This window comes from Pimephales promelas, chromosome 9 (genome assembly GCF_988280905.1).
Source record: "Pimephales promelas chromosome 9, fPimPro1.hap1.1, whole genome shotgun sequence".
NCBI lineage: Eukaryota > Metazoa > Chordata > Actinopteri > Cypriniformes > Leuciscidae > Pimephales > Pimephales promelas.
In genome coordinates, this window is record NC_142777.1 from 33,727,580 (window position 1) to 33,754,913 (window position 27,334).

Consider the following 27,334-nt stretch of genomic DNA (forward strand, 5'->3'; position numbering starts at 1 on the left):
CTTCCTATTACAAGACCCCTGTTCCATGATGGCGGCAGTTTTGACGCATGCTTAGAACCCCAAGGTGAGGTCTAGTGTATATGTCTATGCGCAGATACTAGCTGTGTGTCATCTTTAGCATAGCGCTGTCTTCTGCTGGAGCTGCTCAGTCAGTTTTGAGGCCTGCGGGCGACTCAAATGCTCTGCTCTCACACACTGATGCTGTGGTCGGTTAATTTACATCTAAAGGATAAACTCCAGCTCCACTGGACTTTTGTTGTTTCAAAAGTGCTAAGACTTTCCAGTTTTATGGATGTCGTTCTATTACTTTAGCCACTGATGCTAATCATGCTATGGTTACAGACACAGGTGAACAGAACAGAAAGCCCATTCTCATCCCAAGGCGTCATCAAACTGACGCTTTTGACCATGCGTGAACATCCGACGCACATGGCACCCTTTAACATCAATATGAGACGAGCCTCCTAGTGGTCTAACCCTAACCATACCCCAGACCTAAACCTACCCGCGTCAAAGGTTGCCATGTGCGTCGGATTTAGACGCATGGTCTAAAGTGTCAGTTAGATGACGCCCTAGGATGAGAATGCGTTGGAACAGAATATGGGATTTACTTCCGTTGCACACTGACTGTATTGCATCTGTTTTGGAATCAAAAGGGTTGAGTGAATTAACTTGTTATTTGGTTGAAAAATCAAAACAGAAACCAAAGCAATTGTTTTTGTCTAGAGGTATTGCTCTCCTGAATGGAAAACTGTGTTTATATGACGCATTTCCTTCGGGCCATACCTGAAGAACACTCAGGAATGCCACCTACAATCACAGCAGTGTGTAATCTGTTGCCACAGGCTACATTCTGTATCAGATCTTTATCACATACAAAAACTTCCGGTGTGAGCTATTGTTACAAAGCTGAGCACTGACTAATGCTGTGACTCTCAAGGTAAGTATAGCGTCAATGGAGGCCTTTTTCATCAGCGCCGAGGTTCAAGTAAAAGAAGCCTAGGAACTCCCTTAACTATTATGGCACACTTATCAGGTTTCCTTTGTTGACTGAGCCTGTGAACTGTGTTCTTTCTCCTGATGTCAAATATTTACAACATTTAAAGAATGAAGGTCATACTCGAGGTTAATGACGAAGAAAATCAGTGTACAAAGGTGAACTTGAGATTCAGGAGCTTTCATGTGGGAAGTTAGGGCGTATGTAGAGTGTTTGTATGTCCATCTATGGGGTGAATCTCACAAAACCTGTGAAATAGTAGATTTCACTCCAAAAATTAAAAGAAAAACAAGAAATTAAATTCCTTTTTAAAGGAGAACTCCGGCGCCAAATGAACCTTTGGTCTAATTACACATTGTTACCTAGTCAACCGTTCTCTGAGATTTGTTTTCATGATTGCCGAATGTAAATAGTATCTCTAAAAACAGTTTAGCCTATAACGCTAGTATAATGCTAGTATATGGGGCATAGAGTAATGACAAATAAAAATCGCTTGCTATTACCACTAACAAGGCTCAAAATAGCCCCACACTAACACGATAGCATAATAAGGGTCCCTACATTCAAACTGAAGCATTGAGAACTTTGTCAGTGTCCATACAGTTTAATAATTGTATACATACAGTCAACTTTTCGAATACAGGAAGAAGCCATCTTTGAAAAATAGTCTCTACCAGTCAATCTACGAATGCCGATACAAGTGCGCTGAACTATGCAGAATCTCATATGGTCCGTTGTTTCCGGAAGAAACACAAACCATTTTTTTCTCTTCAATATGTACACGTAGCCTACTGTTCACGCTCACCTTATTACCTTCACATCTCACTAGCGCACTTGGATCGGCGTTCGTAGATCGACTGTTTTTCAAAGATGGCTTCTTCCTGTATTCGCGAAGTTGACTGTATGTATAAAATATCTTCTTATTAAACTGTATGGACACTGACAAAGTTCTCAATGCTTCTGTTTGAGTGTAGGGACCCTTATTATGCTACCGTGTTTGTGTGGGGCTATTTTGAGCCTTGTTAGTGGTAATAACAAGCGATTTTTATTCGTCATTACTCTATGCCCCATATACTAGCGTTATAGGCTAAACTGTTTTTAGAGATAAAACTATTTACATTCGTCAATCATGAAAACAAATCTCAGATAACGGTTGACTAGGTAACAATGTGTAATTAGACCAAAGGTTCATTTTGCGTCGGAGATCTCCTTTAATACTTTGTCCACTTGACATTTTCTTAAAACTTCAGCAAATCTTCCTCCAAATTCTCAGCATAATGCAAAAAAAATTGGTCTCAATAGTTTTGCCTTTTTTAATCAAAATACACCTCGCTTTAACAGTGGTTTCATTGGCACAAATATAATTTTTTTGAACATATAACCAACAATTTCTTTAAAATAAACACTTTCTTGTGGGGAAAACAAAGGAATTAATTGACATGCTTCTAAACTTGCTTTTTAAATGACACAGGATTGAGAAAACAGTTAAACCTTGTAAAAATATATAAAATAAAATAAATAAAGTTGCCTGAGATTGACCAATACACATTTTGAATACTTAAATATGTGTAGTATTAGATTCAATGTTGAAAAAAATCAAAAATAAAGTTTATTTTTGAAGAGTTACAACAAGCAAATGTCACCCATTCAGTGGAATGGCCCAATTATTAATATAAATGATCCTCCCCATTCACACGGATCCATGAAAATGACTAAAAACGCTGTATTCAGCTCCTAAAAATAGGCTTCATTTTCTTCATACATCCTTTTTCTTTTGGTTTTGATGTGAAATGTGGACATGATTTTGCAAGATCCTCCCAGATCACTCAACTACAGTAACATCTGTCTGGTTAACATGATATGATCAGGTTTCTGTCATAAAAAAGGGTTTTTTTCTGGTTCATCACGATGACACCTAATGACTGATACCATAAAAGTTTTGTTTTAACATGTTGTGTCTGTTGCTCTTAGTTCCCTAGAAAAACTGAACTTTGCCCTCTCGCTCCAGACTTTCTGTTTGCTGCCAGTAAATGACAATCCTGAATTTAGTATAAACATATAGAGCGTGTGTATTGCATAATGCATAAATCAAAAAACAGGCCACAACCCAAACTAAAGACCTCAGTGTGGCTTACCCTACCGTCTTGTCATCAAGAGCAGCTGTCTTTACCGAGGAAAGCCAGAACAGTGTACTGTATCAATGCTTCACAGAGTTTCCTGACCTTCACACAATACTGCCTGTGAAATTCCACAATGCCATGCAGGACTTACAGCGAGATCCCACTAGCAAATGCTGCATTTTATAGACTTTCTTAAAAATGGTTAGTGAGAGCCAAAATACACAATACAACATGTCCCTTGACAGTCTATTTTTTCCATTGCTGACAGCTTAGATTCAACCACAGACACGAAATGTGTGCTAATGTCAAATGCAGATCTGAGGTTACATCACATATGACATGACATTATTATTCTCTATTTAACAGACATTTATATTTTTCATTTTATTTTAACACTCTTAAAGGGATAGAAACTACTGTCATCATTTACTCACCCTCAACTTGTATCCTGTTAGTTTCTGTGGAACACAAAAAGAGAACTTCAGAAGGACGGCTATTATATGACTTCAAGGGTTAGTTCACTTAAAAATGAAAATTCTGTCATTAATTACACAACCTCATGTCGTGCGAAACCCGTCAGACTTTAGCTCATCTTCGTAACACAAATGACGATCTTTTTGATGAAATCTGAGAGCTTTCTGTCCCTTCATTGACAGTTACACTTTGATGCTTAAAAAAATCATCAGCAGATTGTAAAACTAATCCATATGAATCGAGTGGTTTAGTCCAAATTTTTTGAAGAGACATGGTCGCTTTATATGATGAACAGATTTACTTTAGGCTTTTATTCACATAAACATTCATCAACTCACACATCAGTTGTGCTAAATGGAGGTGCAAGCATGTTCGCATGACGTACGAGAACCAATGGGGTTAATTCTCGTGTTACGCATCACGTTTGAGTTTCTGAAACAACCAATGAGGTTCAATCTTGTGTTACGCATCACGTTTGAGCTTCTGAAAGAACCAATGAGGTTCATTCTTGTGTTACGCATCACGTTTGAGCTTCTGAAAGAACCAATGAGGTTCATTCTTGTGTTACGCATCATGTTTGAGCTTCTGAAAGAACCAATGAGGTTCATTCTTGTGTTACGCATCACGTTTGAGCTTCTGAAAGAACCAATGAGGTTCATTCTTGTGTTACGCATCACGTTTGAGATTCTGAAAGAACCAATGAGGTTCATTCTTGTGTTACGCATCACGTTTGAGCTTCTGAAAGAACCAATGAGGTTCATTCTTGTGTTACACATCACGTTTGAGCTTCTGAAAGAACCAATGAGGTTCAATCTTGTGTTACGCATCACGTTTGAGCTTCTGCAAGAACCAATGAGGTTCATCCTCATGTTACGCATCACGTTTGAGCTTCAGCAACAACCAATGGCGTTTATTCTCGGCCTACATTTAAGATATTTTTATGTTGGTTATTTTGGTCCTTGAATGTTTTTTCATTGTTGGGGAACCTGTCTCTTAAGTGCCTTACTCAGGTACACAATGATGGTAACTCATGAACTTCTGGGGTTTGAATCCACAACCTGTATAAGTTAAGACATTAACCCCTAAGATGACTAAACAATTTTATGCTCATTTAAATCTAAAAGAGCTTATTTTTGTTTTCTCAATACCACCTGTTAACAGTTCAGTTGTTAAGGGAACTGGTATAAAGGAGCTGTTCATCGTGATGTGGTGGGTGGAGGTAAGGATCTGCCTAGACATGCTGGGTGCTCCCTGAGCTTTGCAACGCTCTCACAACTCTGGAATGCTTTTCAAAAATTCCACAAAGCTTAAAATGAGGCTGGTTTCTTATAAAGCTATTATTTCTTAGGATGCTTGTTTTTCTCAAAAAAAAAAAAGTTCCTGGAATGATTAAGGTGCTGCAATGCTTTTATATACGGCACTTTGGACGTGACTCCACCAAGTTTTAGATAAGTGCTCTGTGATTATATTCTGATTTGACAGTGGCAGGCGGGGCTGTTTATCCAGAAACAAATGGAAGTACTACTAACCACTGAACACACTGTCCCAAATATAATTGATTTAATAGAAAACTACATCAAGTAAACATTTTTATATTTTTATTGGGTAGATTGTGGCTTGTCAGAGTTAACTTGAATCCTACATTTTTCTTGAGGGAGGTTTTGACAAGCGGGTTTTACCGCGATAACTATTTCATTTTGTGTAGTGCATTGGGGAACATTCTTGCTGTTCTCACTCCAGTACTGTTATTTTAATTTATTAGCAGTGTTTACCGTGGTTATGAATTTGGATTACCAATAGCAATAAATAAAAGTGACGCTTGCCTGTATTAGAGTCTGTAACTCAGCAGAACGAAAGCGTCTGTTCCTTCACAAAACTGAATTTAGCAGCAACTGGCTGGCGGAGTGACAGAGGGTTTCATACTCTCATCATTGTAATGACTCCCAAGAGTTTACTTTGGCCTGAGGAAAGAAATTCATGTGTGACTTATGCCATCAATCACGTCCCATCATGTCATTCCAGATCTGAAAGCCACGCAACCATTCCATCATACCACCACCTAAAGTGTGATATGATATAAATACAGTTATACTTTATGTAGACATGTTATTGCCGAAATGCACGGGACAGAATGAGTCAAAGGTTGAGTCAAACAGTCAAAGGTTCTTGCTGAAGCTCAAACGTGCTGCTGAACACAAAGAAGAATGTCATTGGTTCACGCACCTAAAGCAAAAAAAATAAATGCTTGTGCTTTGTGTCTCTTCAGAAATTTCTAATTGGATTGAAAGAGGTGGTGTAGACCTGAATTAATCCTATCAACATATAAATTAGGAAGGTAAACGGTTGAATCCATCTATTTTGTCAAATGGATTGTGATGTTTACTGGTTAATTGGTCAGTGGATAAGACTTATGATTTGTCAATGTTGTTCTTTATGAAACATTTGTTAATGTTGTTCTTCTGTAATCCAGGCAAAAACGACAATTATCCAGTGACATCATCGCACTGGCTTTTTCCGGTTCTGAATGTTCATGTACAAATGAATCGGACTAAACGACCATTAAACAGGACTTTCAGAACCTGAAATCCGATCGGATTCTTTCTGATGACAAAAATTAGTGCATGTTAGCATACCTCTTTTAAATGTAATTAGAATAAAACTGTGGGGACAATTTTGTTTAGATACATTTATTACAGTAGCTCAGTGCTACTGTGTGTACTGTTATTACACACAGCTGTGTGTGTGTGTTCAGACGGCTTGGACAAATGCTGCGATTTGCAATATACTGTAAGTCTCCAAGGTAAATTTGGTTGCTCTGTCTGCTGAGATGCCACTATGACCTGATTGTGCTGGCAGTCAGGGTGTCTATGGGCTGTGACGGGTGATGACATCTAATTTCAACACCTGCCAAATGGATGCACCCCCCCAGCTTTCAGTGTTTGTTAAGGCGGGGGTATTTGTGGTCACTGCTTGTGGTTATAGAAGGAGTGACATTTGTATTATTAATGGGACGCACGATGAGGTAGTGAGAGGAATTTATTGAGCATTCAAAAACTCCTAAGGTTCAAAGACTTTCTCTTGGAGAATTTCAAGAACCTTTTATTGTTTTACACAATGACTGACTTCTATTTTATATCTCAAATGGCAAAGTTTCTTGAGTGATATGCACAACATGTGCAGTGTCCTTAAAGGTAAAGTATGTAATAATTTTCAATGCTCCCTAGAGTCATAGAGAAAGTTATAAGCAAGTAATTTGTAAAGGCCAGATAAATGTTTGGATAAAAAAAAAATTCAACTGAGGAAAGAACCATAGCCAAACCAGTATGAAGTTATTTTAAACCAGTAACAAACCAGATCTGCATAGCGGTTTCTGTGGAAAACTTAATTTTTTTTCATAAAATAAAAAATATTTGTATTTTTTTGCAAATGCGTTTGGTGGCTATAATGTCACACAATGTAAAAAATATTTTCAAGATTTGTTCTCAACATATTTTCTTTTGTCAAATCAACTTTATAATAATTTATTTAGTTGAGAAAACTTATTATTTTGAGTTTCTGATGATTAAATTAATCGCTCTCATTGTATTAACTCACTTTTTCCAGTTCAATCAACTTAAAATTTTAAGGCAACCCAGGTTACTTACTTTAAGTTAAACCAACAATATTTTTTTACAGTTTAGTAATCACAACATTTTTTCTTTTGTCAAATCAACTTAAATAATTTATTTAGTTCACATAACATATAATTTTGAGTTTCTGATGATTAAATCATTCTCCTTCATTGTATTAACTCACTTTTTCCAGTTCAATGAACTTAAAATTTTAAGGCAAACAGGTTACTTACTTTTTTAAGTTAAACCATCAATATTTTTTTGCAGTGAGATATCACACAGATTTTACTGTCTCGTGGAGATTGATAATAAAATTTCAGTTATATTCAGTTATATTATATATATTGAGTTATATATTGAGTTATATAATGTTCAGTTATATATTGTGAAAAGCTCATTTTGTTATTTTCAAAATGCCACAGCACAGGCCACACACATCCTGCCACGCATAAATCTGCCACCACTCATTAGCACAGAAACACGCATATATAACCCACACAAACACATGAGAATTTACTGTAAACATTCCTCAACACCCACTAACAACCAAAGACTTAAAATAATCAGACTTGTAAACCTCAGACTCTAATTGCTAGAATAATGTCTGGTGGGAAAAACACAAATGCTAAGACTTGAGCTAGCCCGTGTTGATATACCCCTCTGTGGTCACAAGCTCTGCTGAAGTGATGGACACTCCCCCACTTGGTAAATATAGCCTGCTCCCTCCTTATTATCATGGCTGGAATAGCATTAGCCAGCCGTCATGCACTCGATATACAAGCCGCATAAACACTCGCAGACTATGTGAGCGGGCAACTGCAAAAGCCTGGACTCAAACCCGCTGGAAACAAAAACGATGTGGTCGCGTGTTTTGCGTAAGAGGACAGTGAGTGAAAACTAAAAATGATGTTGGAAGGTTGTTGCTCGCAGACTGTTTATCCCGCACTGTGCTGATTGAAGCACTGACTCATGCTGGTGGTTTTCCAACTCTCAGAAGGAAAACGGAAGGGGTTTTGTTAGCGGGCAGCAGGTTGCACACAACCTGTGACCACAGGAAACTGATTCAGAAGTCATGGAAAGGTGTTTACAATGAACCGATAAGAAAGAAAAACTACAAGTGAGATGAAATCTCTTGACAACAATGAGAGAATGGACACTTTTAAAACTGCAATGAATAATGAATATTCTGCCGTCATTTACTCACCCTCATTCGTTCCACAACTAGATATTTCTTTTGTGTGTGTGTGTGTGTTTCCATGCAATAAAAATCAATGGGGTCATGTGTCATGTGTCAGACAGGGACTTCTGGGAATGTTGTTTTACTGTTTTGCACTGTAAATTGCATGGTAATTCATAGTTTTTACAGTCAAAAAGCATACATATGACAGTATTTTACAGTAAAACTAGATTAAAAAGTTCGTCGAGACAAACTTTAAGTTGGCTTGTGAAAGTTTGGAACAGAAAGTTTGAAGAAGTTTAAAGTAGTTTGAAGTTTAAATTAGTCTAAAGTTTAAATTAAGTTTAACTTAGTTTAAAGATAGATAGATAGATAGATAGATAGATAGATAGATAGATAGATAGATAGATAGATAGATAGATAGAGATAGAGTTAGAGAGATAGATAGATAGATAGATAGATAGATAGATAGATAGATAGATAGATAGATAGATAGATAGATAGATAGATAGAGTTACTATTGTGGTTGCTATGGTGTTGCTAGGCAGTTACTAGGCTGTTCTTGGTGGTTGCTAGGGTGTTGCTAGGCGGTTGCTAGGGTGTTCTGGGTGGTTGCTATGGTGTTGCTAGGCAGTTGCTAGGGTATTCTGGGTGGTTGCTATGGTGTTGCTATGTGGTTGCTAGGGTGTTCTGGGTGGTTGCTATGGTGTTGCTAGGCGGTTGCTAGGGTGTTCTGGGTGGTTGCTATGGTGTTGTTAGGCAGTTGCTAGGGTGTTCTTGGTGGTTGCTAGGGTGTTGCTAGGCAGTTGCTAAGGTGTTCTTGGTGGTTGCTAGGCTGTTGCTAGGTGGTTGCTAGGGTGTTCTGGGTGGTTGCTATGGTGTTGCTAGGCAGTTGCTAGGGTTATCTGGTGGTTGCTAGGGTGTTGCTAGGTAGTTGCTAAGGTGTTCTGGATGGTTGCTATGGTGTTGCTAGGTTGTTGCTAGGGTATTCTGGGTGGTTGCTATGGTGTTGCTAGGTGGTTGCTAGGGTGTCCTGGGTGGTTGCTATGGTATTGCTACTTGGTTGGTAGTGTTCACATATGGTTACTATAAAGTATCCATATTAGCATTTAGCTATTCACAGCTAGCATGTTTAGCATATTGAAAGTCCTGTGTGCTAGCATGAGTCAAAAGACCCAACCCCCATCGCGATACAATGTTCTGATGCTGAGATATAGCTGTTAAAAAATGGTTGCTAGGGTCCTCTCTTTGGTTGCTAGGGATTGACTTGACAGCTGCCAATCATGAAACTCCAAAGGCTGCTTGTCAGTATGAATGATTTAAACCAACCCCCATCTCTATACATTGTTCTGATGCAGAGATATAAATCTTGCTTAATGGTTGCTAGGGTACTCTGTTTAGTTGCTAGGGAGTGGCTTGGCAGCTGCCAGCGATGAATCTCCAAAGGCTGCTTGTCACTATAAATCAACTCTCATGACTCTGTGACATTCAGAATGGAAGATATCCCTCTTTAAAATTTGGTTGCTAAGGTGCTCGTTAATTGTTGCTAGGGCGTGGCCAGAAATTGATGAGGTGATTCATGGTTGGCACTTTGCTACCCGGAGTCAAACGAGACCACCCACATATTTCTATGACACTTCTATCCGGAGACATCTCTTCAATCTATTTCAATGGAAGTCTATTGGAGTTGTTGCTAAGGTGCTCTAAATGGTTGCTAGGGCGTGGCTTGATAGCTACACAATGATCCTGAGAGACTGATTGGTCGTATGAGTAAAATGAGCCCGCCCCTTTGTCTCTATGACACTGTGATCCAGAGCTATGTTCAATATAAAACCCTAATGCAATGTGTAGGACGGCCCATTTCATGTAAGTCAATGGGGCAATTTTGGGCAGCTCCTGCCCCCCAGGGGTGCAACTATTCCCCCACTGTGAGGTATTTTCTTACAGAGCCTGTCAGCCTCTTCAAATGTGGTACATTACAAGTTTCTGAGAAATCAGCAATATTTAGTATTGCACGAGGCCTGCGGCCTCGTGCCTATGGCCTACGGTTGCTAGGGTGCTGTAACTGGTTGCTATGGTGCGAATTTAGAGTTTATGGGTTTAGAGTTTATAAGTTTAATTGAGTAAGTGTCCAGAGTTTATTCATTTATGAGTTTAATAGTTTTATGAGAGTTTATAAGAGTATGAGTTTATGAATTTAGAGTTTATGAGTTTAGAGTTTATAAGTTTAAATGAGTCTTAGAGAGTTTAAGTTGAGAGTTTATTAATTTAGTTTGAGTTTAAGAGTTTAAGATTAGATAGATAAGTGTCATAGATAGATGAGGTCATTAGTTTAATTGAGTCTCAATGGCTCATATAGTGTATAGAATGGCAGTTTGATTGAGTCTGGGGCTTCAAGGTATTTAAATTTGAATTTTTGACAGTTGGGCAGTTTGAATTTCTCAATGGAAGTCAATGGGAGTTTTTTCCGACTTTGATCGTCATTTTTAGGAAAACCGTAAGTCCGATCAGTTAGAAAAGATATAGCACACCGAGTCAGATCAGTTTGAGTGTCCGTGCCGAGTTTGGAGTATGTGGAGTTAAAGCTCTAGGAGGAGATAGAGTTGCAAATTTTTGAGTAAGAAGAAGAAGAATAACTAGATTAAAAAGTTCGTCGAGACAAACTTTAAGTTGGCTTGTGAAAGTTTGGAACAGAAAGTTTGAAGAAGTTTAAAGTAGTTTGAAGAAGTTTAAATTAGTCTAAAGTTTAAATTAAGTTTAACTTAGTTTAAAGATAGATAGATAGATAGATAGATAGATAGATAGATAGATAGATAGATAGATAGATAGATAGATAGATGGATAGATAGAGTTAGAGAGATAGATAGATAGATAGATAGAGTTAGAAAGAGACAGATAGAGTTAGAGAGATAGATACATACATAGATAGATAGGTAGATAGATAGATAGATAGATAGATAGATAGATAGATAGATAGATAGATAGATAGATAGATAGATAGAGTTAGAGAGATAGATAGTTAGATAGAGTTAGAAAGAGACAGATAGATAGATAGATAGATAGATAGATAGATAGATAGATAGATAGATAGATAGATAGATAGATAGATAGATAGATGCTAGGGTATTCTGGGTGGTTGCTATGGTGTTGCTAGGTGGTTGTTAGGGTGTTCTTGGTGGTTGCTAGGGTGTTCTGGGTGGTTGCTATGGTGTTGCTAGGCGGTTGTTAGGGTGTTCTGGGAGGTTGCTATGGTGTTGCTAGGCGGTTGCTAGGGTGTTCTGGGTGGTTGCTATGGTGTTGTTAGGCAGTTGCTAGGGTGTTCTTGGTGGTTGCTAGGGTGTTGCTAGGCAGTTGCTAAGGTGTTCTTGGTGGTTGCTAGGGTGTTGCTAGGTGGTTGCTAGGGTGTTCTGGGTGGTTGCTATGGTGTTGCTAGGCAGTTGCTAGGGTGATCTGGTGGTTGCTAGGGTGTTGCTAGGTAGTTGCTAAGGTGTTCTGGATGGTTGCTATGGTGTTGCTAGGGTATTCTGGGTGGTTGCTATGGTGTTGCTAGGTGGTTGCTAGGGTGTCCTGGGTGGTTGCTATGGTATTGCTACTTGGTTTGTAGTGTTCACATATGGTTACTATAAAGTATCCATATTAGCATTTAGCTATTCACAGCTAGCATGTTTAGCATTTTGAAAGTCCTGTGTGCTAGCATGAGTCAAAAGACCCAACCCCCATCGCGATACAATGTTCTGATGCTGAGATATAGCTGTTAAAAAATGGTTGCTAGGGTACTCTGTTTGGTTGCTAGGGACTGGCTTGACAGCTGCCAATCATGAAACTCCAAAGGCAGCTTGTCAGTATGAATGATTTAAACCGATCCCCATCTCTATATGTTGTTCTGATGCAGAGATATAAATCTTGCTTAATGGTTGCTAGGGTACTCTGTTTAGTTGCTAGGGAGTGGCTTGGCAGCTGCCAGTGATGAATCTCCAAATGGTGCTTGTCACTATGAATTATATAAATCAACTCTCATGACTCTGTGACATTCAGAATGGAAGATATCCCTCTTTAGAATTTGGTTGCTAAGGTACTTGTTAATGGTTGCTAGGGCGTGGCCAGAAATTGTTGAGGTGCTTCATGATTGGCTCTGTGCTACCCGGAGTCAAACGAGACCACCCACATATTTCTATGACACTTCTATCCGGAGATATCCCTTCAATCTATTTCAATGGCAGTCTATTGGAGTTGTTGCTAAGGTGCTCTAAATGGTTGCTAGGGCGTGGCTTGATAGCTACACAAAGATCCTGAGAGACTGATTGGTCGTATGAGTAAAATGAGCCCGCCCCTTTGTCTCTATGACACTGTGATCCAGAGCTATGTTCAATATAAAACCCTAATGCAATGTGTAGGACGGCCCATTTCATGTAAGTCAATGGGGCAATTTTGGGCAGCTCCTGCCCCCCAGGGGTGCAACTATTCCCCCACTGTGAGGTATTTTCTTACAGAGCCTGTCAGCCTCTTCAAATGTGGTACATTACAAGTTTCTGAGAAATCAGCAATATTTAGTATTGCACGAGGCCTGCGGCCTCGTGCCTATGGCCTACGGTTGCTAGGGTGCTGTAACTGGTTGCTATGGTGTGAATTTAGAGTTTATGAGTTTAGAGTTTATAAGTTTAATTGAGTAAGTGTCCAGAGTTTATTCATTTATGAGTTTAATAGTTTTATGAGAGTTTATAAGAGTATGAGTTTATGAATTGAGAGTTTATGAGTTTAGAGTTTATAAGATTAAATGAGTCTTAGAGAGTTTAAGTTTAGAGTTTATTAATTTATTTTGAGTTTAAGAGTTTAAGATTAGATAGATAAGTGTCATAGATTGATGAGTTCATTAGTTTGAATGAGTTTCAATGGCTCATATAGTGTATAGAATGGCAGTTTGATTGAGTCTGGGGCTTCAAGGTATTTAGATTTGAAATTTTGACAGTTGGGCAGTTTGAATTTCTCAATGGGAGTCAATGGGAGTTTTTTCCGACTTTGATCGTCATTTTTAGGAGAACCGTAAGTCCGATCAGTTAGAAAAGATATAGCAACGCGAGTCAGAACAGTTTGAGTGTCCGTGCCGAGTTTGGAGTATGTGGAGTTAAAGCTCTAGGAGGAGTTAGAGTTGGAAATTTTAGTCTCAGAAAAAGAATAATAATAATAATAATAATAATAATAAGTTTAAATAGAATTTCAGTAAGTTGGCTCTCACAAGCCAACTTAATAATAAGTTTAAATAGCATTTCAGTAAGTTGGCTCTCACAAGCCAACTTAACTACATATAATGCATTTAACCTTGACTATCCAAATGGTCTTCAAATGGGAATCGGGGTCTATACGACCCCAACAATTGATTGAGTGATTGTACAAAAAATATACATTTTTAATCATAAAAATAATATATCATTATTTTTTTGTTTACTTCTCATCTATTCATTAATGCTGTGTTTTTGGAGATATAAAGTACTTTTGTATCCATATACCACACAATTCCTCAACTACACCATTAGCTTTAGCATTAGCATATGAAATATTATTTTTTATGATAGATTGCATTTATGCTCTTGTACTAGGCCTTCATTTCTGTGTAAAAATTTTATGATTCATGCCGGATTTTATTTATTTATTTTTTTTTTTTTGACACATGAAGAAAATATATTTAGGTTTTTTTTCACATTTCCCATTCATTTCAATGTGGCGTCATATTGACCCCGAAGACCAGAAGTGTAAACATTTTTTTTTACATACCTTCAGAACAACCAAATCAAGCCCAGTTTTTTGTGTGTGTATAGATAGATAATGTATGAAAAAGTCACAAAATCTTATTCCACTGAGATGAAGGCAGCCTTTTTTTATTAAGTCGATTGGGGTCGTATAGACCCCATGACCCGATTGAGGGTTAAACTATTTCAAATTTTTCATATTAACTTTTTATTAACTTTCACTGTAGCAACTTTTTTTACAGTGTGAGGCTCTTATAGTGTGACCTATAAAAGAAAAATCTAAATCTGACAGCATCAGGATTCATCAATTTGTGTGACATGATTAGTCCAGGTGGTTTGATAATGCTCTGGTCTGGAAATAATTGTATTAATTACATGATTGTTTAAAACCGCAGTTGGGCTTTCATCACTATTGGCGTCATACTGGCTAACCGACTACTCAGTGCAATATCTGAGGAAATTAGACAGTGTTTTAAGGTGATAACAAAGTAACTTGTAAGGTCAACATATGTGTGTGAGTGTGTGTGTGAAAGTGATAAGGAAAGAGAGAGAGGGGGGGGGAGAAATAGATCGAAAGACAAGGAATAGAAACAGGAAGATAAAACAAAAGCAAATCTCATTTAAGTCAACTAGTCTCATTTATCTCAACTAGTGGTGTGTTCAACGAGTTGATCTCACAGTAAATGCTCTCCTGTCACAGGAATTCTCAGTGTTGTTTATTTATTATTTATTTGCTATTAAAAGTTAAAAAAGTTAATTTACTGATTGCCTTCCTTGTCAATCTGTGTCGCCCGAATGCACCCTCAAAATTAGATTTAAAGAATAATCAGTCAGATGCAGTATGTCATCACCGACTCTTTCAACAAGATTTCTTGCATGCCTTTGAGTTGTTTTATGGCGAAACCACAGAATCTTAAAACCTTCGCAGCATTCCTTGGGGCCGTGTTGATCAAATGCCATTCTAACATCAAAGTGAGGGAGTGGGCATCAACAAAAAGCAGTTTATTATTGCAGGAGGCAGCGGCTGGAAGAGATACCAACAAGAAATGTCATGCTTTCCGAGATTATCGGCTCCCCTGCTGATAAGGGTTTTGTAGTAGAAACCAACGTGGGTGTCTCTATACTAAGAATAACTAGCTGTAAAACGTGTCACCATAAGGAATAAAATCAGAACTACAGCGATCGTGAAGGACTGCATATATGCTCACCGACATATGGTCGTGATTAGACGCTATAATCAATCCAGACATCCTCTTTTTTTGTATTTGTAAAACATACAGCCGGTGATGTGACACAGGGTGACATCATAGATGAAGTCAGTAAGTTGGATACACTGATCCATAAGTGAAAGGGTGACATATTTTTACCAACAAGTCACAGTGAAAGTGACACTCTGCACTTTTTTGTGTCCAGTCTCCTTTTCGGAAAATCTTCATGGAATTATAATGTCAGTCTGATCTTGTGTTTTCATTGAATATATAACCAAATCCAATAATGTCAGATCCAGAGAGGATTTCATCTGTCAGCCATGCCAGGAAAGGGGAATCCCCATCAATGGTACCAGTTTCACTTTTCACATGTGTTACACACACTGAATAATTAAGCCTCCTGCTCTAAGCCATTTCCATTTCATATTATATGAGTTATTTGCTTCTCCCTATCGTGTTACCATGACACACACAATCACACACAGTAGCATAATTTCTCCTCACCTTTGTCCAGTCATTGTTGATAGTTTGGTGATAGTTCTCTCAACACACACACTGCTCTCTGGGGGCTAATTCCTTCCATCCTTTCCAGTTTCAGGCCTCATTGAGAGTGCTGCAGAGTAAGACATGCCAAAAGTGATGCTTGAGCACTTACATCATCAAATAACATTCAAAATATGTTCCGTATGTTTACCAGGAAAGGGAAAGTATCTGTTTAGAGTAAATCAGTCAGAGCTTTACTTTTAAAAAGTAGCCAATTTGGACACTTGAGCCACATAAAAATTTATAAACGTATTATAGTAAAGACAAGTAGCAAAGTAGCGAAAAATTGTAGTAGCCTAGCATTTATTTTAAAGAAATATAGTACTTTTTATTAAATATTTTTAAAAATCAGGCTTGTTCGGTTATAAAAAGTAAAAACAATTTTATAATTTTACAAGTTTAGACAAAAACTTACCTCAGGACCAGTTCATTAAAAAAATATTATTTGGAAAAAAAAAATTGCTCCGAAATTTAAAATCCCAGCAATGTAAAATTACAGCTGTGTAACAATTGTGTGTAACTAAGTGAATGACGTTAATAAGTAGGTGACTACCTGCAAACGTGAAAAACAATAAAATCCTGTTGCAATAAAACAGCTCTCCGGGTGAAAGCTGGGATTGATTATGTTTGTGGGTGTGACTGCTCCACCTGCTGGTACCTTAGCAAACAGCCTCCGTTGGGGTTTGTTCTGCATACAGAAACATTGTTTGGCTCACTTGTTGCTATGTGGCATGACTCGTCCGGAAGGGCTGAGGAAATGTGTACCTGATCCATCATCCCGCAGGTACAAGCCAGTCTTGGCATGTCTTGCTGATGTCATCCCCGGAATGCGCCCATATATGGTCTGTCCCCCATGACAAAGTTGACGATCTGCTTTGTGTAGTACCAGAATATGAGTAATAAACTCTTAGCAATAACATTTCCTTACCTCACAGGGGCAACTTATCTCATAAAGTGCTGCTACCGTATGGTTATTTTGTCTGAAATTATCCAAAGCCCCTTTACGAAAATTTCAGCGACACCCCTGCCTTACAGAGACCTGACCTGGTGAAGGGGTCATTTGTGATTAGGGTTAAAGGTTAAGGGTTAATCCTCAAGGGATTTAGGCCTTTATTTATGTCATCACCTAATTGTGCTACTGAATCACCTATCACCACACACGCACACACACTAATTCCTACTTGGATTTGGATCTTTTGAAAACTTCAAATATTCATACAAATATTTTCTATGATGACCACCAAATTTAAGTTTTTGTTAAAATGATTAATAAAAAGTTAGTATTTTCGTATAGTATTGATAAGTTAGTATTTCATGTCCATTTATCTATACATTATATATTCAGGAAGTTTATTCAGAATTTAATTCATATAACTGAAATTGTAGTTTTAAAAGGAAGGTTTGCCAAGATTGATTTATTGCATAAATGGACTGCATTTATATAGCCTAGCGCTTTCCAGCCCGTTCTCATCCCAAGGCGTCATATACTGACTCTTTTGCCTATGCGTATAAATCCAACGCACATGGTGGCACCCTTTGGCGTTAATATGAGACGCAGATATATATGGGCCAAAAGGCGCCTCCTAGTGGTCTAACTATAACCCAGACCTAAACCTACCATAAACGAAGCGTGTTATATTGACGCTAAAAGGTGCCATGTGCGTTGGATGTAGGCTATACGCATTGGCAATATATGACGCCTTGGGATGAGAATGCACCAATCACCACCAAAGCGCTTTACTTTTGCCTCACATTCACCCACCGACAGCAATGTCAGCCATAAAAGGCGCCATTCAGCTCACAGCTGGGGTTAGGTGTCTCGCTCATGGCCAACTCAATACTTGGTCAGGTGGAACCGGGGATTGAACCACCAACTTTCCGGTTTGTAGACAAACTACATGAAACACTGAGCCAATGGCACCCCTTTTGCATAACAAAGTTAACAAAATGATTGAAAAAAGATTTGTTTAAAAATGTCACCTATAGGATTGTATTTGTATTTGAAATTACGTTACATATACTTTTTTATGTGCTGTGGCATGACAATGACAAATATATATATATATATATATATATATATATATATATACATATAGGCTATTAGTGCGCACAATTTAAAAAATGTGCCATTGTAATTCAATAATTCCACTTCGTTATGGAATTTGGCCAAATTTCAACTCATGTTTTGAATCAATTCTTTAATTCTGAATTTTGCCTAACATTTATTTAGCCAGCCAGTGTCTCGCATACACAAACACACAGGAAGATAATGATTGGCCAGCTGGCTGACATTAGCCCTAACATAATGTAACATTTTTGTATATTTAAGTGGTTACATCTATAAGTTCTTCAGTTGACTCACTATTCAGCACATAAGGACACATTTATGGCACAGACACTCTTGTTTTTATTTCCTCTCCAGCCAAGGCTGTCTGCTCAGAGGATCCTGAATGAAGTCATAGACAGACTTGAATGTCTTTGTTTTCAGTAAAACACCCCACAAACAGGCATAAGGCCTGCTCCCCCACAAAGCTGTCTGCCCAGACTCAAGACACTTCCATCAGCCTTTATTACAGTATGATCAGACAGGTCAGGAAATCAAATGCAGTCATTTATGGGTGCGGCTGCAGTTTGAGAGAAGGGAGAAGACTGAACTGTTTGCTCAAATAAGTGGAAACATTTTCACAAAACGTCACAGCTAAGACCATGGTGGTCCATTATGTCACATCAGCCATGTTGAACACCCAAATAAAAGAAACACCCAGAATAAATCACCCCAGTCAACACGTGCTTCTTGTTTTATTCAGCTGACAAAATGATCCCAGAGGTAATGGAAATGTATTTTATTTTAAGAAAAAAGAGGGGGAGGCGGGCATATTATTTATACACATCTGCGTTGAGCTGAATTTTGATTTTTTGGAATGGTTATACTGTAGCATGATGCCAATATTTGTTTCTTCCTTACCCTTACAAAAAGCACATCAAATCCTACACGATTCACATTCTTGAAAGAAAGCATGAGAATGATGAACACAGATGTTCGACCGTGTCCACTAGATGTCATCCTGAGATAAAAACAGCCCAGCATTAGTGGCCAGTAGTGGTAAATTCAAGGCGAATGTAGTTGTCCCAAACCAAACAAATCTCTAGGCTTAACTTTACTGTTACTCAAATAGGTCATATGTGGCCGAAAAATCTGAGACATGGATTTTGCAGACAGTTATCTTTATTGGGGGGTATACATGTGTAAAAAATAGTAAATGGCAATCCTTTGATGATAGAAAATATGTGATTTACATACCAGTGAACTGGTGGATATTGTTCATCCACCCAAATGTACAGCATTTACTTACACATCCCAGTGCACATCAAAGGCTTAGCACAAAGCAATTAAAAGTTATGTAATATCATGTATTTGTTAAATATCCCTTAATTTAGAAGTGAAATGCCATACACATTACTATGCATATCTGTATCAACAAATCCCTTTATATATTGCCTGAATCGTGAAAGCTATTGAAAGATAAGGCCTACCATTGGCATACAGTTGGCCTTTGAAAGAAAGGTCTAGGAATTGGGTACTGAACAAACGATACAGTGAAATAATATCAGATAATGACAACCATGAGGAAAATGACAACCATAAATGTCAGGAAAACAACAAACAGAAAAAGCTGTTTTGGGACTTTTTGAGCAGTTAACATAGTGTTTTACTGTAATTGTTTCAATAAAACGAGCATAAACACCATTTATACAGTCTTACAACTGTTGACTAGAAATGTTGACTTCCAAAATCCAGCTTAAATTAAAAACACTGCTGACTAGAACAGATTGCAAAAAGTAATGTAAACAGACTACATGTATCTACTGTTGTTTCATGCTCTTCTTCCCCCTGAAGGAGGCATGCTTGAAGATGCCTTGTGGTAGCAGTCTGAAGGGGTTGAATTTGGGCTTGCATTCATCCCAGTGGGGATATAATACATGCTCTCAAGATAGCTTTGATCCAGCAATGAGTGGCCTTTGGGTTCATTTTTTGGCATCTGGCTTGCAGGGCTTCCATACCTTAAGGAAGTCTGGTGAAGCGTGGTGGGGACAGGTGGCGGCTCCGGATGGCGAACTTGTTGGGAACTGCCTGGGATTGCTGGGTAAGATGGCATTGCATAAGGTAGGTACTGTGGTGCAAACAACCCGGGACTGTGCAAAGAGGAGTAGGGTGGTGCAGCTGGTGGATACAGGCCGGAGTGGGACATTGCCTGCTGTGGTATGAGAACTTCCACATACTGGCCCAATTCAGGATCAAACAGCATTTTTCTGAGAGGCTGCATTGGCACCTCAATATAGAAGTATTTACCAGTCTCGGGATCAAGAAGAACACGACGAGGACCTTGGCCACAGCTGAGCCCACTTGCATTCTCTGGATACAATACACTGGCTCCACCCGGGCCTTCATTTGTGTAATCATGAGCAAAAGACGGTGGCAAATCTTGGGGGTTAAACAACTGAGGCCTGGGATCCAGAGTAGACATGTTAGCTGAATGAGAGTACTCATGATAGGGAGCAGAAGCTGCTGCTTGAGGTGACGGACGGTTAGCTGGGCGTCTATCCGAATGCAGCCCAGAAGTTGGTGGTTGGTCATCACAGTAGGACTGTGAGTTTGAAACAGGACAGGCTCGTGGGTTGTGTAGAGGCTGAATCAAAGCTGAGCCGTGGGGTATTGTGGTATTGGAGACTGGTAGAGTATCTGGTCTGCACTGTTGAGGCCGAACTTGAGCTTGCGGAGGAGCTCCCGGACAGGTAAGGACTTGGCCTGGAGATCGAGAGGCTGCTGGTACCCGTTCCTGTGGACTGTGGTGGGGATGTCCTTGATGTGAGTGGGAACTTAGTGTGCAGGAGCATGGAGATTGCTTAGAGGATGGATGATACCTGCATGACCTTTGTGGGGGCAAGTCTGACAGCCGTAGCGGGCTGAAACTCTCTCGCTCATCATAGCTGGGGGGATCATCTGAAGCATAGAAAAGATCATCCGTGTAAAAACGATTATTAGATGATCCTCTTGTCACAGATTGTGAGTCGCCAAGGGCTTGTGCTCCTGATGAGTTAGAATCTAACGTTGAATTGTCTTGACTGAATGATGGGGTCTGCTGCTGGCAAGTGCTGGTGGTTTGAAATAAAGCAGAAGAATGCTGTTGATCCAGATTGGCCAATGTCATTGTGGTGGATTTCTGTACAGTACTTGGAGTTGTTGTGACTGGGATGGGTGGTGGTTTGTTGCTTGATACAACCAGTCTTTTTGTATCAATTGACGAAGCACTGTTTGTTTGTTCCTTGTGTATCACGGTTGGTGATTCATTTTTCTTTGATTCACCACTTAATCTGGTTTGATGCTTAATGACAGATAATGCTTGAGCATCTGCTTTCGGTGCATCACTAGACACCGACCTAATTTCTGCAAATGACTGTTTATAGCTGGGTTTTTGTGGTACAAATGGCTTCAGCCTATCAGTCGATATTGACCTCACTTGTATGGGTAACTCAATCTCTTTTGATGCATTCACTGGTGTGGCATTATTTTTTGTACTACTTGAAAAAGACCTCACCTCTGGATTTTGTGTCATAGTTGTGGTGGCAGTTATCTTCTTTTCTTGTTCCTTTGATGATTCCCAGTTTTCCCTGGGACTTTCATTTTGTCGGGATGTCCTTGAAGAATTGTTGACAAGAGCTGTTGGACTGCAACGCAATGATGTCTTTTCTGCCCTTACTTGTGCTTCACTAGAAAATCCTTCTGATAAACAGGCCTGTACTGGTACCTCAAGCCTGTTGACATGTTTAGCTGTAGGATTCGCACCTTCTGTAAGAACATCACACACACCGATATCAGCTTGCATCCCTTTCTCTTTCAGTAGCATGGATACAGAGTGGCTGTTGCTTGGAGCTTCCATTTGAGTTGAGTCAGAGATAGTAAGATCAAAGGTCTTTGATTTGGATGTGCCATCCGGCAGAACCACTAATGCAGAAATTTCCCGCTCCTTACTGGGGGGTCTGGGCGGCATTTTAGTACTCTGATCACAGTGAGTATAAGTCCTCTTAGTGGTACTATTTGATTCTGACAATCCATTTATGATTGAAGAATGAGAATCTGATACTTTTTGTAGTGACTCAGTCTTTGGCAAAGAAGCTTTGGATGTTATTTTAGGGATGTCAGCATCTCTTCTTGTATCTATGCCAACTAATGGTTGTGATATTTTTGATACGTCAACAGGCTGTTTTTCAACATGGCAGTGGATTGTTTTGCTACCAGATATTTGTTTGTCCTTCCAACTAATGGCTTTACATTCAATGTGTAAGGCTGGAGTAGTTTGTGGCAGCTGCTCTCTTTTCTCTTGAATGACTGTGTCTTCAGTAGAAGTTGAATTTGACGCTTTGAAAGAGAGGTTGTATGTGTTTTTTACTAGCTTCCTCACATCTCTAACTTTATGCATAACATATTTTTTGTCCATTTCATCATCTTCTGTCTCTATGACTTTTTGACTAGATTTTTTGCTCATATCTTCGGCAACATTCTCCATTGACTGAGATTCAGACGTTTCTCTGGAATGTTCTATGTCAGGGGACAGAGAGACTTTTAGAGAAGATGTCATTTTCCCTTTGTTAGAGGAAGGTTTCAAAGTTATTTCTGGAGTTTTTGACATAAATACACTCTTTCCAGCCAGTTGTTCCTGGTTTTCTGGTGTCATCTGGCGCTTTGTCTCTCTGCTTGTCAATTTGTTCTGCATGCTTATTGCTGGAGTGGCAACAGCAGGACTTGTGTTTCTGACACTGGCATTTGCAGAGTGACCATTGTACTTCTCTCCAAGGTTGCCACCTCCTCCCTCCTTCTCAGTACTCTTGCCATTTTGTTTCACATGTATTTTGTTTTCAACTGATTTAAGGGTCACTATAGGCTTTTTTTCTTCCCTTGTAATGTTGCCAGCAACCTGAGCTTCCCCAGTGTTAAAGAACGCAGGTCTTAAGAGTGGTTTTGGAGGAACTTTTGGGGCACACTTTTTCAGCTGATGATGTGATGATCTCTCCTCTTCAACAACAAAATCTTTACATTCAAATTGCTGGCAAGAGCTTAAACTATGCCTTTCCATGTCACTTGGTACATCATCAGAAGAGCTAGGGCTGATATGAGGACGTTTGTTTTTATCTCCAGATGGACTTAGGTCTGCACTTTTTGGTGAGTCTTTCTGCGCATCTTGCATTTTCTTTGACAATACACTCTTGATAATGCAAGATGCCATTTGTGTCTTTGGGGAGCCATCATCTAAAGACACAGACTTCTGCAATGTCCTTTTCCTGTCATGTTGTGGTGAATCTGGTACCTCCTTGGAAACCTCCTCTTTCACAAAAGCTGGCGTGCTATGTTGACGAACAAGGTTGTTTAGTGAATGCCTACTTGTTGAGGGTGAATTCAAAACATTTTCAGAATTCCCTTTATGTTTTGTTTCATCTGTGTTCCGCCTTAACAGCTGTATCTGCCTTTTAGGTACTGTCCTCTTTCCTCTACTGGACTGTTCTTTGCTCTCTAAAGCAACATCCACACACTCAAAACTCCCCATTTCAAAGTGTTTGTTTGGGTCCAGGCTGTCACGGGGTAGAAAAGATGAGCCATCGTTTTCATGCAACGGTGAGCCACGTAAGTCTGCGTAGGTCATCCATGCAACAGCACCAGGGCTGTCTACGGTCGATTGCTGAGAAACATTTGTTGATGACCTGTGGCTTGAATTGTACACATCCAAATAATCCACCTGAGGGCTAGACAGACTTCTGAAAGCCAGATCTGTAAACCATTTTACTTCATTATCTGCTTCATCTAACTCACTTCCCATGCTGGAGTTCTCACCAGTATACTCAGGAGAAAGAAAGCCTGCACTGCTGTGTTTACCTTGGGCAGTTGACTGGAGCCTCCTGGTGCCACCCTTGTTCTCTTGTTGTGAGCCCTTAGCTCTGAGAGGACTCTGTTGCTGCAGAGTTGTTGGGTGCGACTCAAAATAACAGCGAGCTGGAATTCCCGACTTCGGGTCTCGACGTGAGAGTGCTGGGCTGTGGCCTGCAGGCCCTTTTCTATTCCTGGCACTGAATGACAGCTCAACCTGTTGCCCTCTGTTACTACTATCTCTCATAGTCTCCTCCCCCTCTCCCTCCCTCTTTCCACTCTCCTCCTTTTCCCTGCATGGCTGCCTGTCAAATTTACCACCACTGTCCCTACTGATAACCCCTGGACTTTCTCTTAATGCTACAGGCACTTGGCTTTGCCTCCTGTCACTGCTTTGGCAATCATTTTCCAACATTTCTGTTCCCTTGCTATCATAAACCTCACTATGGCATTGTTTCTTTTCTATAGATGTCACTGGCATTGGCACAGGTGAGGCCAATGGACTCAGAGATGGTGTTTCGCAGATTGTTATTTCTGTTGTGTTGTCAGAGACAATTTGCTCCATTTTTACTGTGGACGATCCAACACCTGAAGGTTTAGATGGTGAATCTTGCAAGATTTGCATTTGACTAAGAATTTGTGATCCACTACCTGCACATTCATCTGGGACAGATGAACTGCTTTTGAAAATGTCTGTGTCAGCAACTTCATTAAAATGAACACTGTCTATTGGGTTAGGAGAATGAGGATTCATTCTTTTAAAGATTATAGGTAAAGACAGATTTTCTGCTTTTTCAAGTGGGATGGAAGGCTCAGTTTGGAGATCAGGGGATGCTGTGTCTCTGGTATATTCTAATGCAGTTGATGAGGGCCTTGATCTACTCTCTGGTGTTGACAAAAAGTTCCTTGAGGTAGGTGAGATGGAGGTGTCATTTCCAAAAAGAGAGTTGGAAGTTTCAGAAGAGTTGCCACCGACAATTGGCTCTACCATAGGTGATTGTGCTAGCTCTTCTTTTGGTGAATCATTATATGTGATGCCTCCAATCACAGGGGATTTTGTATTTTGTGGCAGAACACAATAAGATATTGTTTTTATTTCAGGTGAGCAGCTGACTGATCTCAATTCTAGTGAAGGGGTTGAGGAAATGGGTTCCGGTGTAAGGTATTGTTCTCTGCTGTTTGGAGTGGAGGTAACGCTCCTTAACGCAGGCGTGGAATCTCTACTGCATGTTGGTGTTGCTCTGTAGTCATTTTCTGTAATGGCAGGGGTGGATGGCAGGTCATCAGGTTCTGTTGAATAAACTATTCTCTCATTTGTAGGTGACTGGCTGATGGTATAGCCCATTGGTTCTGATGAATGAGCTGGTATTGAGGCTTCAGTTTCAGTTGAATAAACCGCTTTCTCATTTGTAGGTGATGGACTGATGGTGTAACCCAGAGAAGAGTGAATGTTTACTGGTTCTGAGTGATCAGGAGAGGAGCAGATATCTCTGTAGTCAATCCTTGTGCTTACAGGGGAGGATGGTGAGGCTTCAGGTTCAGTTGAAGAAATGATTCTCTCATTTGTAGGTGATGGACTGATGGTGTAATCCAGAGAGGAGTGAATGTTAGCTGGTTCTGAGTTATCAGGTGATGAGAAGATATCCCTGTAGTCAATCCTTGTACTTACAGGGGAGGATGGTGAGGCTTCAGGTTCAGTTGAAGAAATGATTCTCTCATTTGTAGGTGATGGACTGATGGTGTAATCCAGAGAGGAGTGAATGTTAGCTGGTTCTGAGTTATCAGGTGATGAGAAGATATCCCTGTAGTCAATCCTTGTACTTACAGGGGAGGATGGTGAGGCTTCAGGTTCAGTTGAAGAAATGATTCTCTCATTTGTAGGTGATGGACTGATGGTGTAATCCAGAGAGGAGTGAATGTTAGCTGGTTCTGAGTTATCAGGTGATGAGAAGATATCCCTGTAGTCAATCCTTGTACTTACAGGGGAGGACGGTGAGGCTTCAGGTTCAGTTGAAGAAATGATTCTCTCATTTGTAGGTGATGGACTGATGGTGTAACCCAGAGAAGAGTGAATGTTTACTGGTTCTGAGTGATCAGGAGAGGAGCAGATATCTCTGTAGTCAATCCTTGTGCTTACAGGGGAGGATGGTGAGGCTTCAGGTTCAGTTGAAGAAATGATTCTCTCATTTGTAGGTGATGGACTGATGGTGTAATCCAGAGAAGAGTGAATGTTTACTGGTTCTGGTGAGTAAGCAGGTGCTGAGGGATCAGGAGAAGAACAGGTTTCATTGATCTCAGATGATTCAAGACTTTCTCTGCCATCTATGGATGAGCACACCTGCCCACTTGTTTCAGTGGAAGGTGTGGAGCTAATTTCCCTACTTAGAGGAGAGATGGAGGTTAATCTGAGCTCTGGTGTGACACTGGGTATGGGTAGGATATTAATATCTATATTTGCAGGTGAAGTAGACATTTCCTGAATAGGACAGCAGTCTGTTGAAGAAGTGTTTGACAGTTCTGATGCAGAGTCACTGATAATCATCCCTTGTACAAGTAGAACGTTTTCCTCCTCTGGACTTTGATAGTTCATATTTCCATTGCTCTCAGAAGACACCACATTATTTTGTTCAATTGGAGATTCTGCCAATGGTTCACAGTCAGTAGACTCAAATATAGGTATGCTGTCTTGTTCATCTAAAAATGGGCTTGTACTTGTATGTTGAGGTTTTGTAATACATTCTTCTTGCTCAAAAGTTGCAGGTTCTTTCTCCTTCGAAGGGCAAGATGTTGGATTAGAAATATCCTTTTCTGGAATAATTTGATTTATAGCTGGTGTTGAATCCATGACGTGTGGTTCAGAAGTATTTGTACATTTCTTTTCATTCACTGGGGCAGCACTCACTGACACTTGAGGCTCTTTCCAAATGTTCCCAGTATGTGAAAGGTCGGTTGCAGGTGTGTAATCAAGTGGGTTAAGTCCATTTTTAGAATCAGATAAGATGTTTAATTCATCTGAATGTGGATGTGATTCCCTGGTGTCCAGAGTGGAAAAATCCAGTAAATTTTTTGGAGAAGGTGTGTTGTAAGTGACTTCAATGTTCTCGCTTAAGTCAGATCCATTGGCAGTATGATAAGATCCTGAAGAGTCATTGGCATCATCTGTAGGAAAAGGCTGATCCATTTCTCTTCTGACAAATGTCACAGAGGCTGGGCTACTGGAAAGTGACGGCGAGTCGCCATCATCCCCAAAAATGTCACAAAGGCAGGTTGTTTCAGATATAGCATTATGGTTGGGGATTGAAGTGATGTCAAAAATCTCCACACGATTTGGCCCTTCGCGATTCTGCAGGTTGAACGTTTGTGGAGCACTGCGAAGGAAAGAGTAGCTGTCTCCCTCTAGAACCCAGCGCTCCATTTCTTCACTTGGGATAGCACAAGCATTGGGTTGTCACACTTGAGCCATTTATAAATGCCTGAACTGGTCATTCAGCAGTTGTTGAATGTTTTCAGACCTGAAACATCAAAAGGAACAGTTACTGTAA

The 27,334-nt window shown here is 39.7% G+C and overlaps 2 protein-coding genes across 5 annotated transcripts in view; both read right to left on the reverse strand.

Annotated features, from left to right (window-relative positions):
- The window catches only part of rufy1 (RUN and FYVE domain containing 1), a 49,885-nt gene extending 33,283 nt beyond the window's left edge, over window positions 1-16,602 (reverse strand). The window contains exons 1-3 of one of the 4 annotated variants that reach the window (XM_089135028.1): window positions 16,533-16,602; window positions 15,836-15,944; window positions 3,552-3,575 (exon numbers count right to left, since the gene is read on the reverse strand). The gene's annotated coding sequence lies outside the window, so the exon portion shown is untranslated. The other 3 variants (XM_089135027.1, XM_089135030.1, XM_089135029.1) reach the window with 3 other exon arrangements.
- Window positions 16,603-18,747: 2,145 nt separating this feature from the next.
- LOC148977587 (uncharacterized) lies at window positions 18,748-27,300 on the reverse strand. The gene has a single exon (XM_089135034.1). It carries the CDS (start codon window positions 27,205-27,207, stop codon window positions 19,750-19,752), a length of 7,458 nt encoding a protein of 2,485 aa, XP_088991160.1. The 5' UTR covers window positions 27,208-27,300; the 3' UTR covers window positions 18,748-19,749.
- Between the last annotated feature and the right edge of the window lie 34 nt (window positions 27,301-27,334).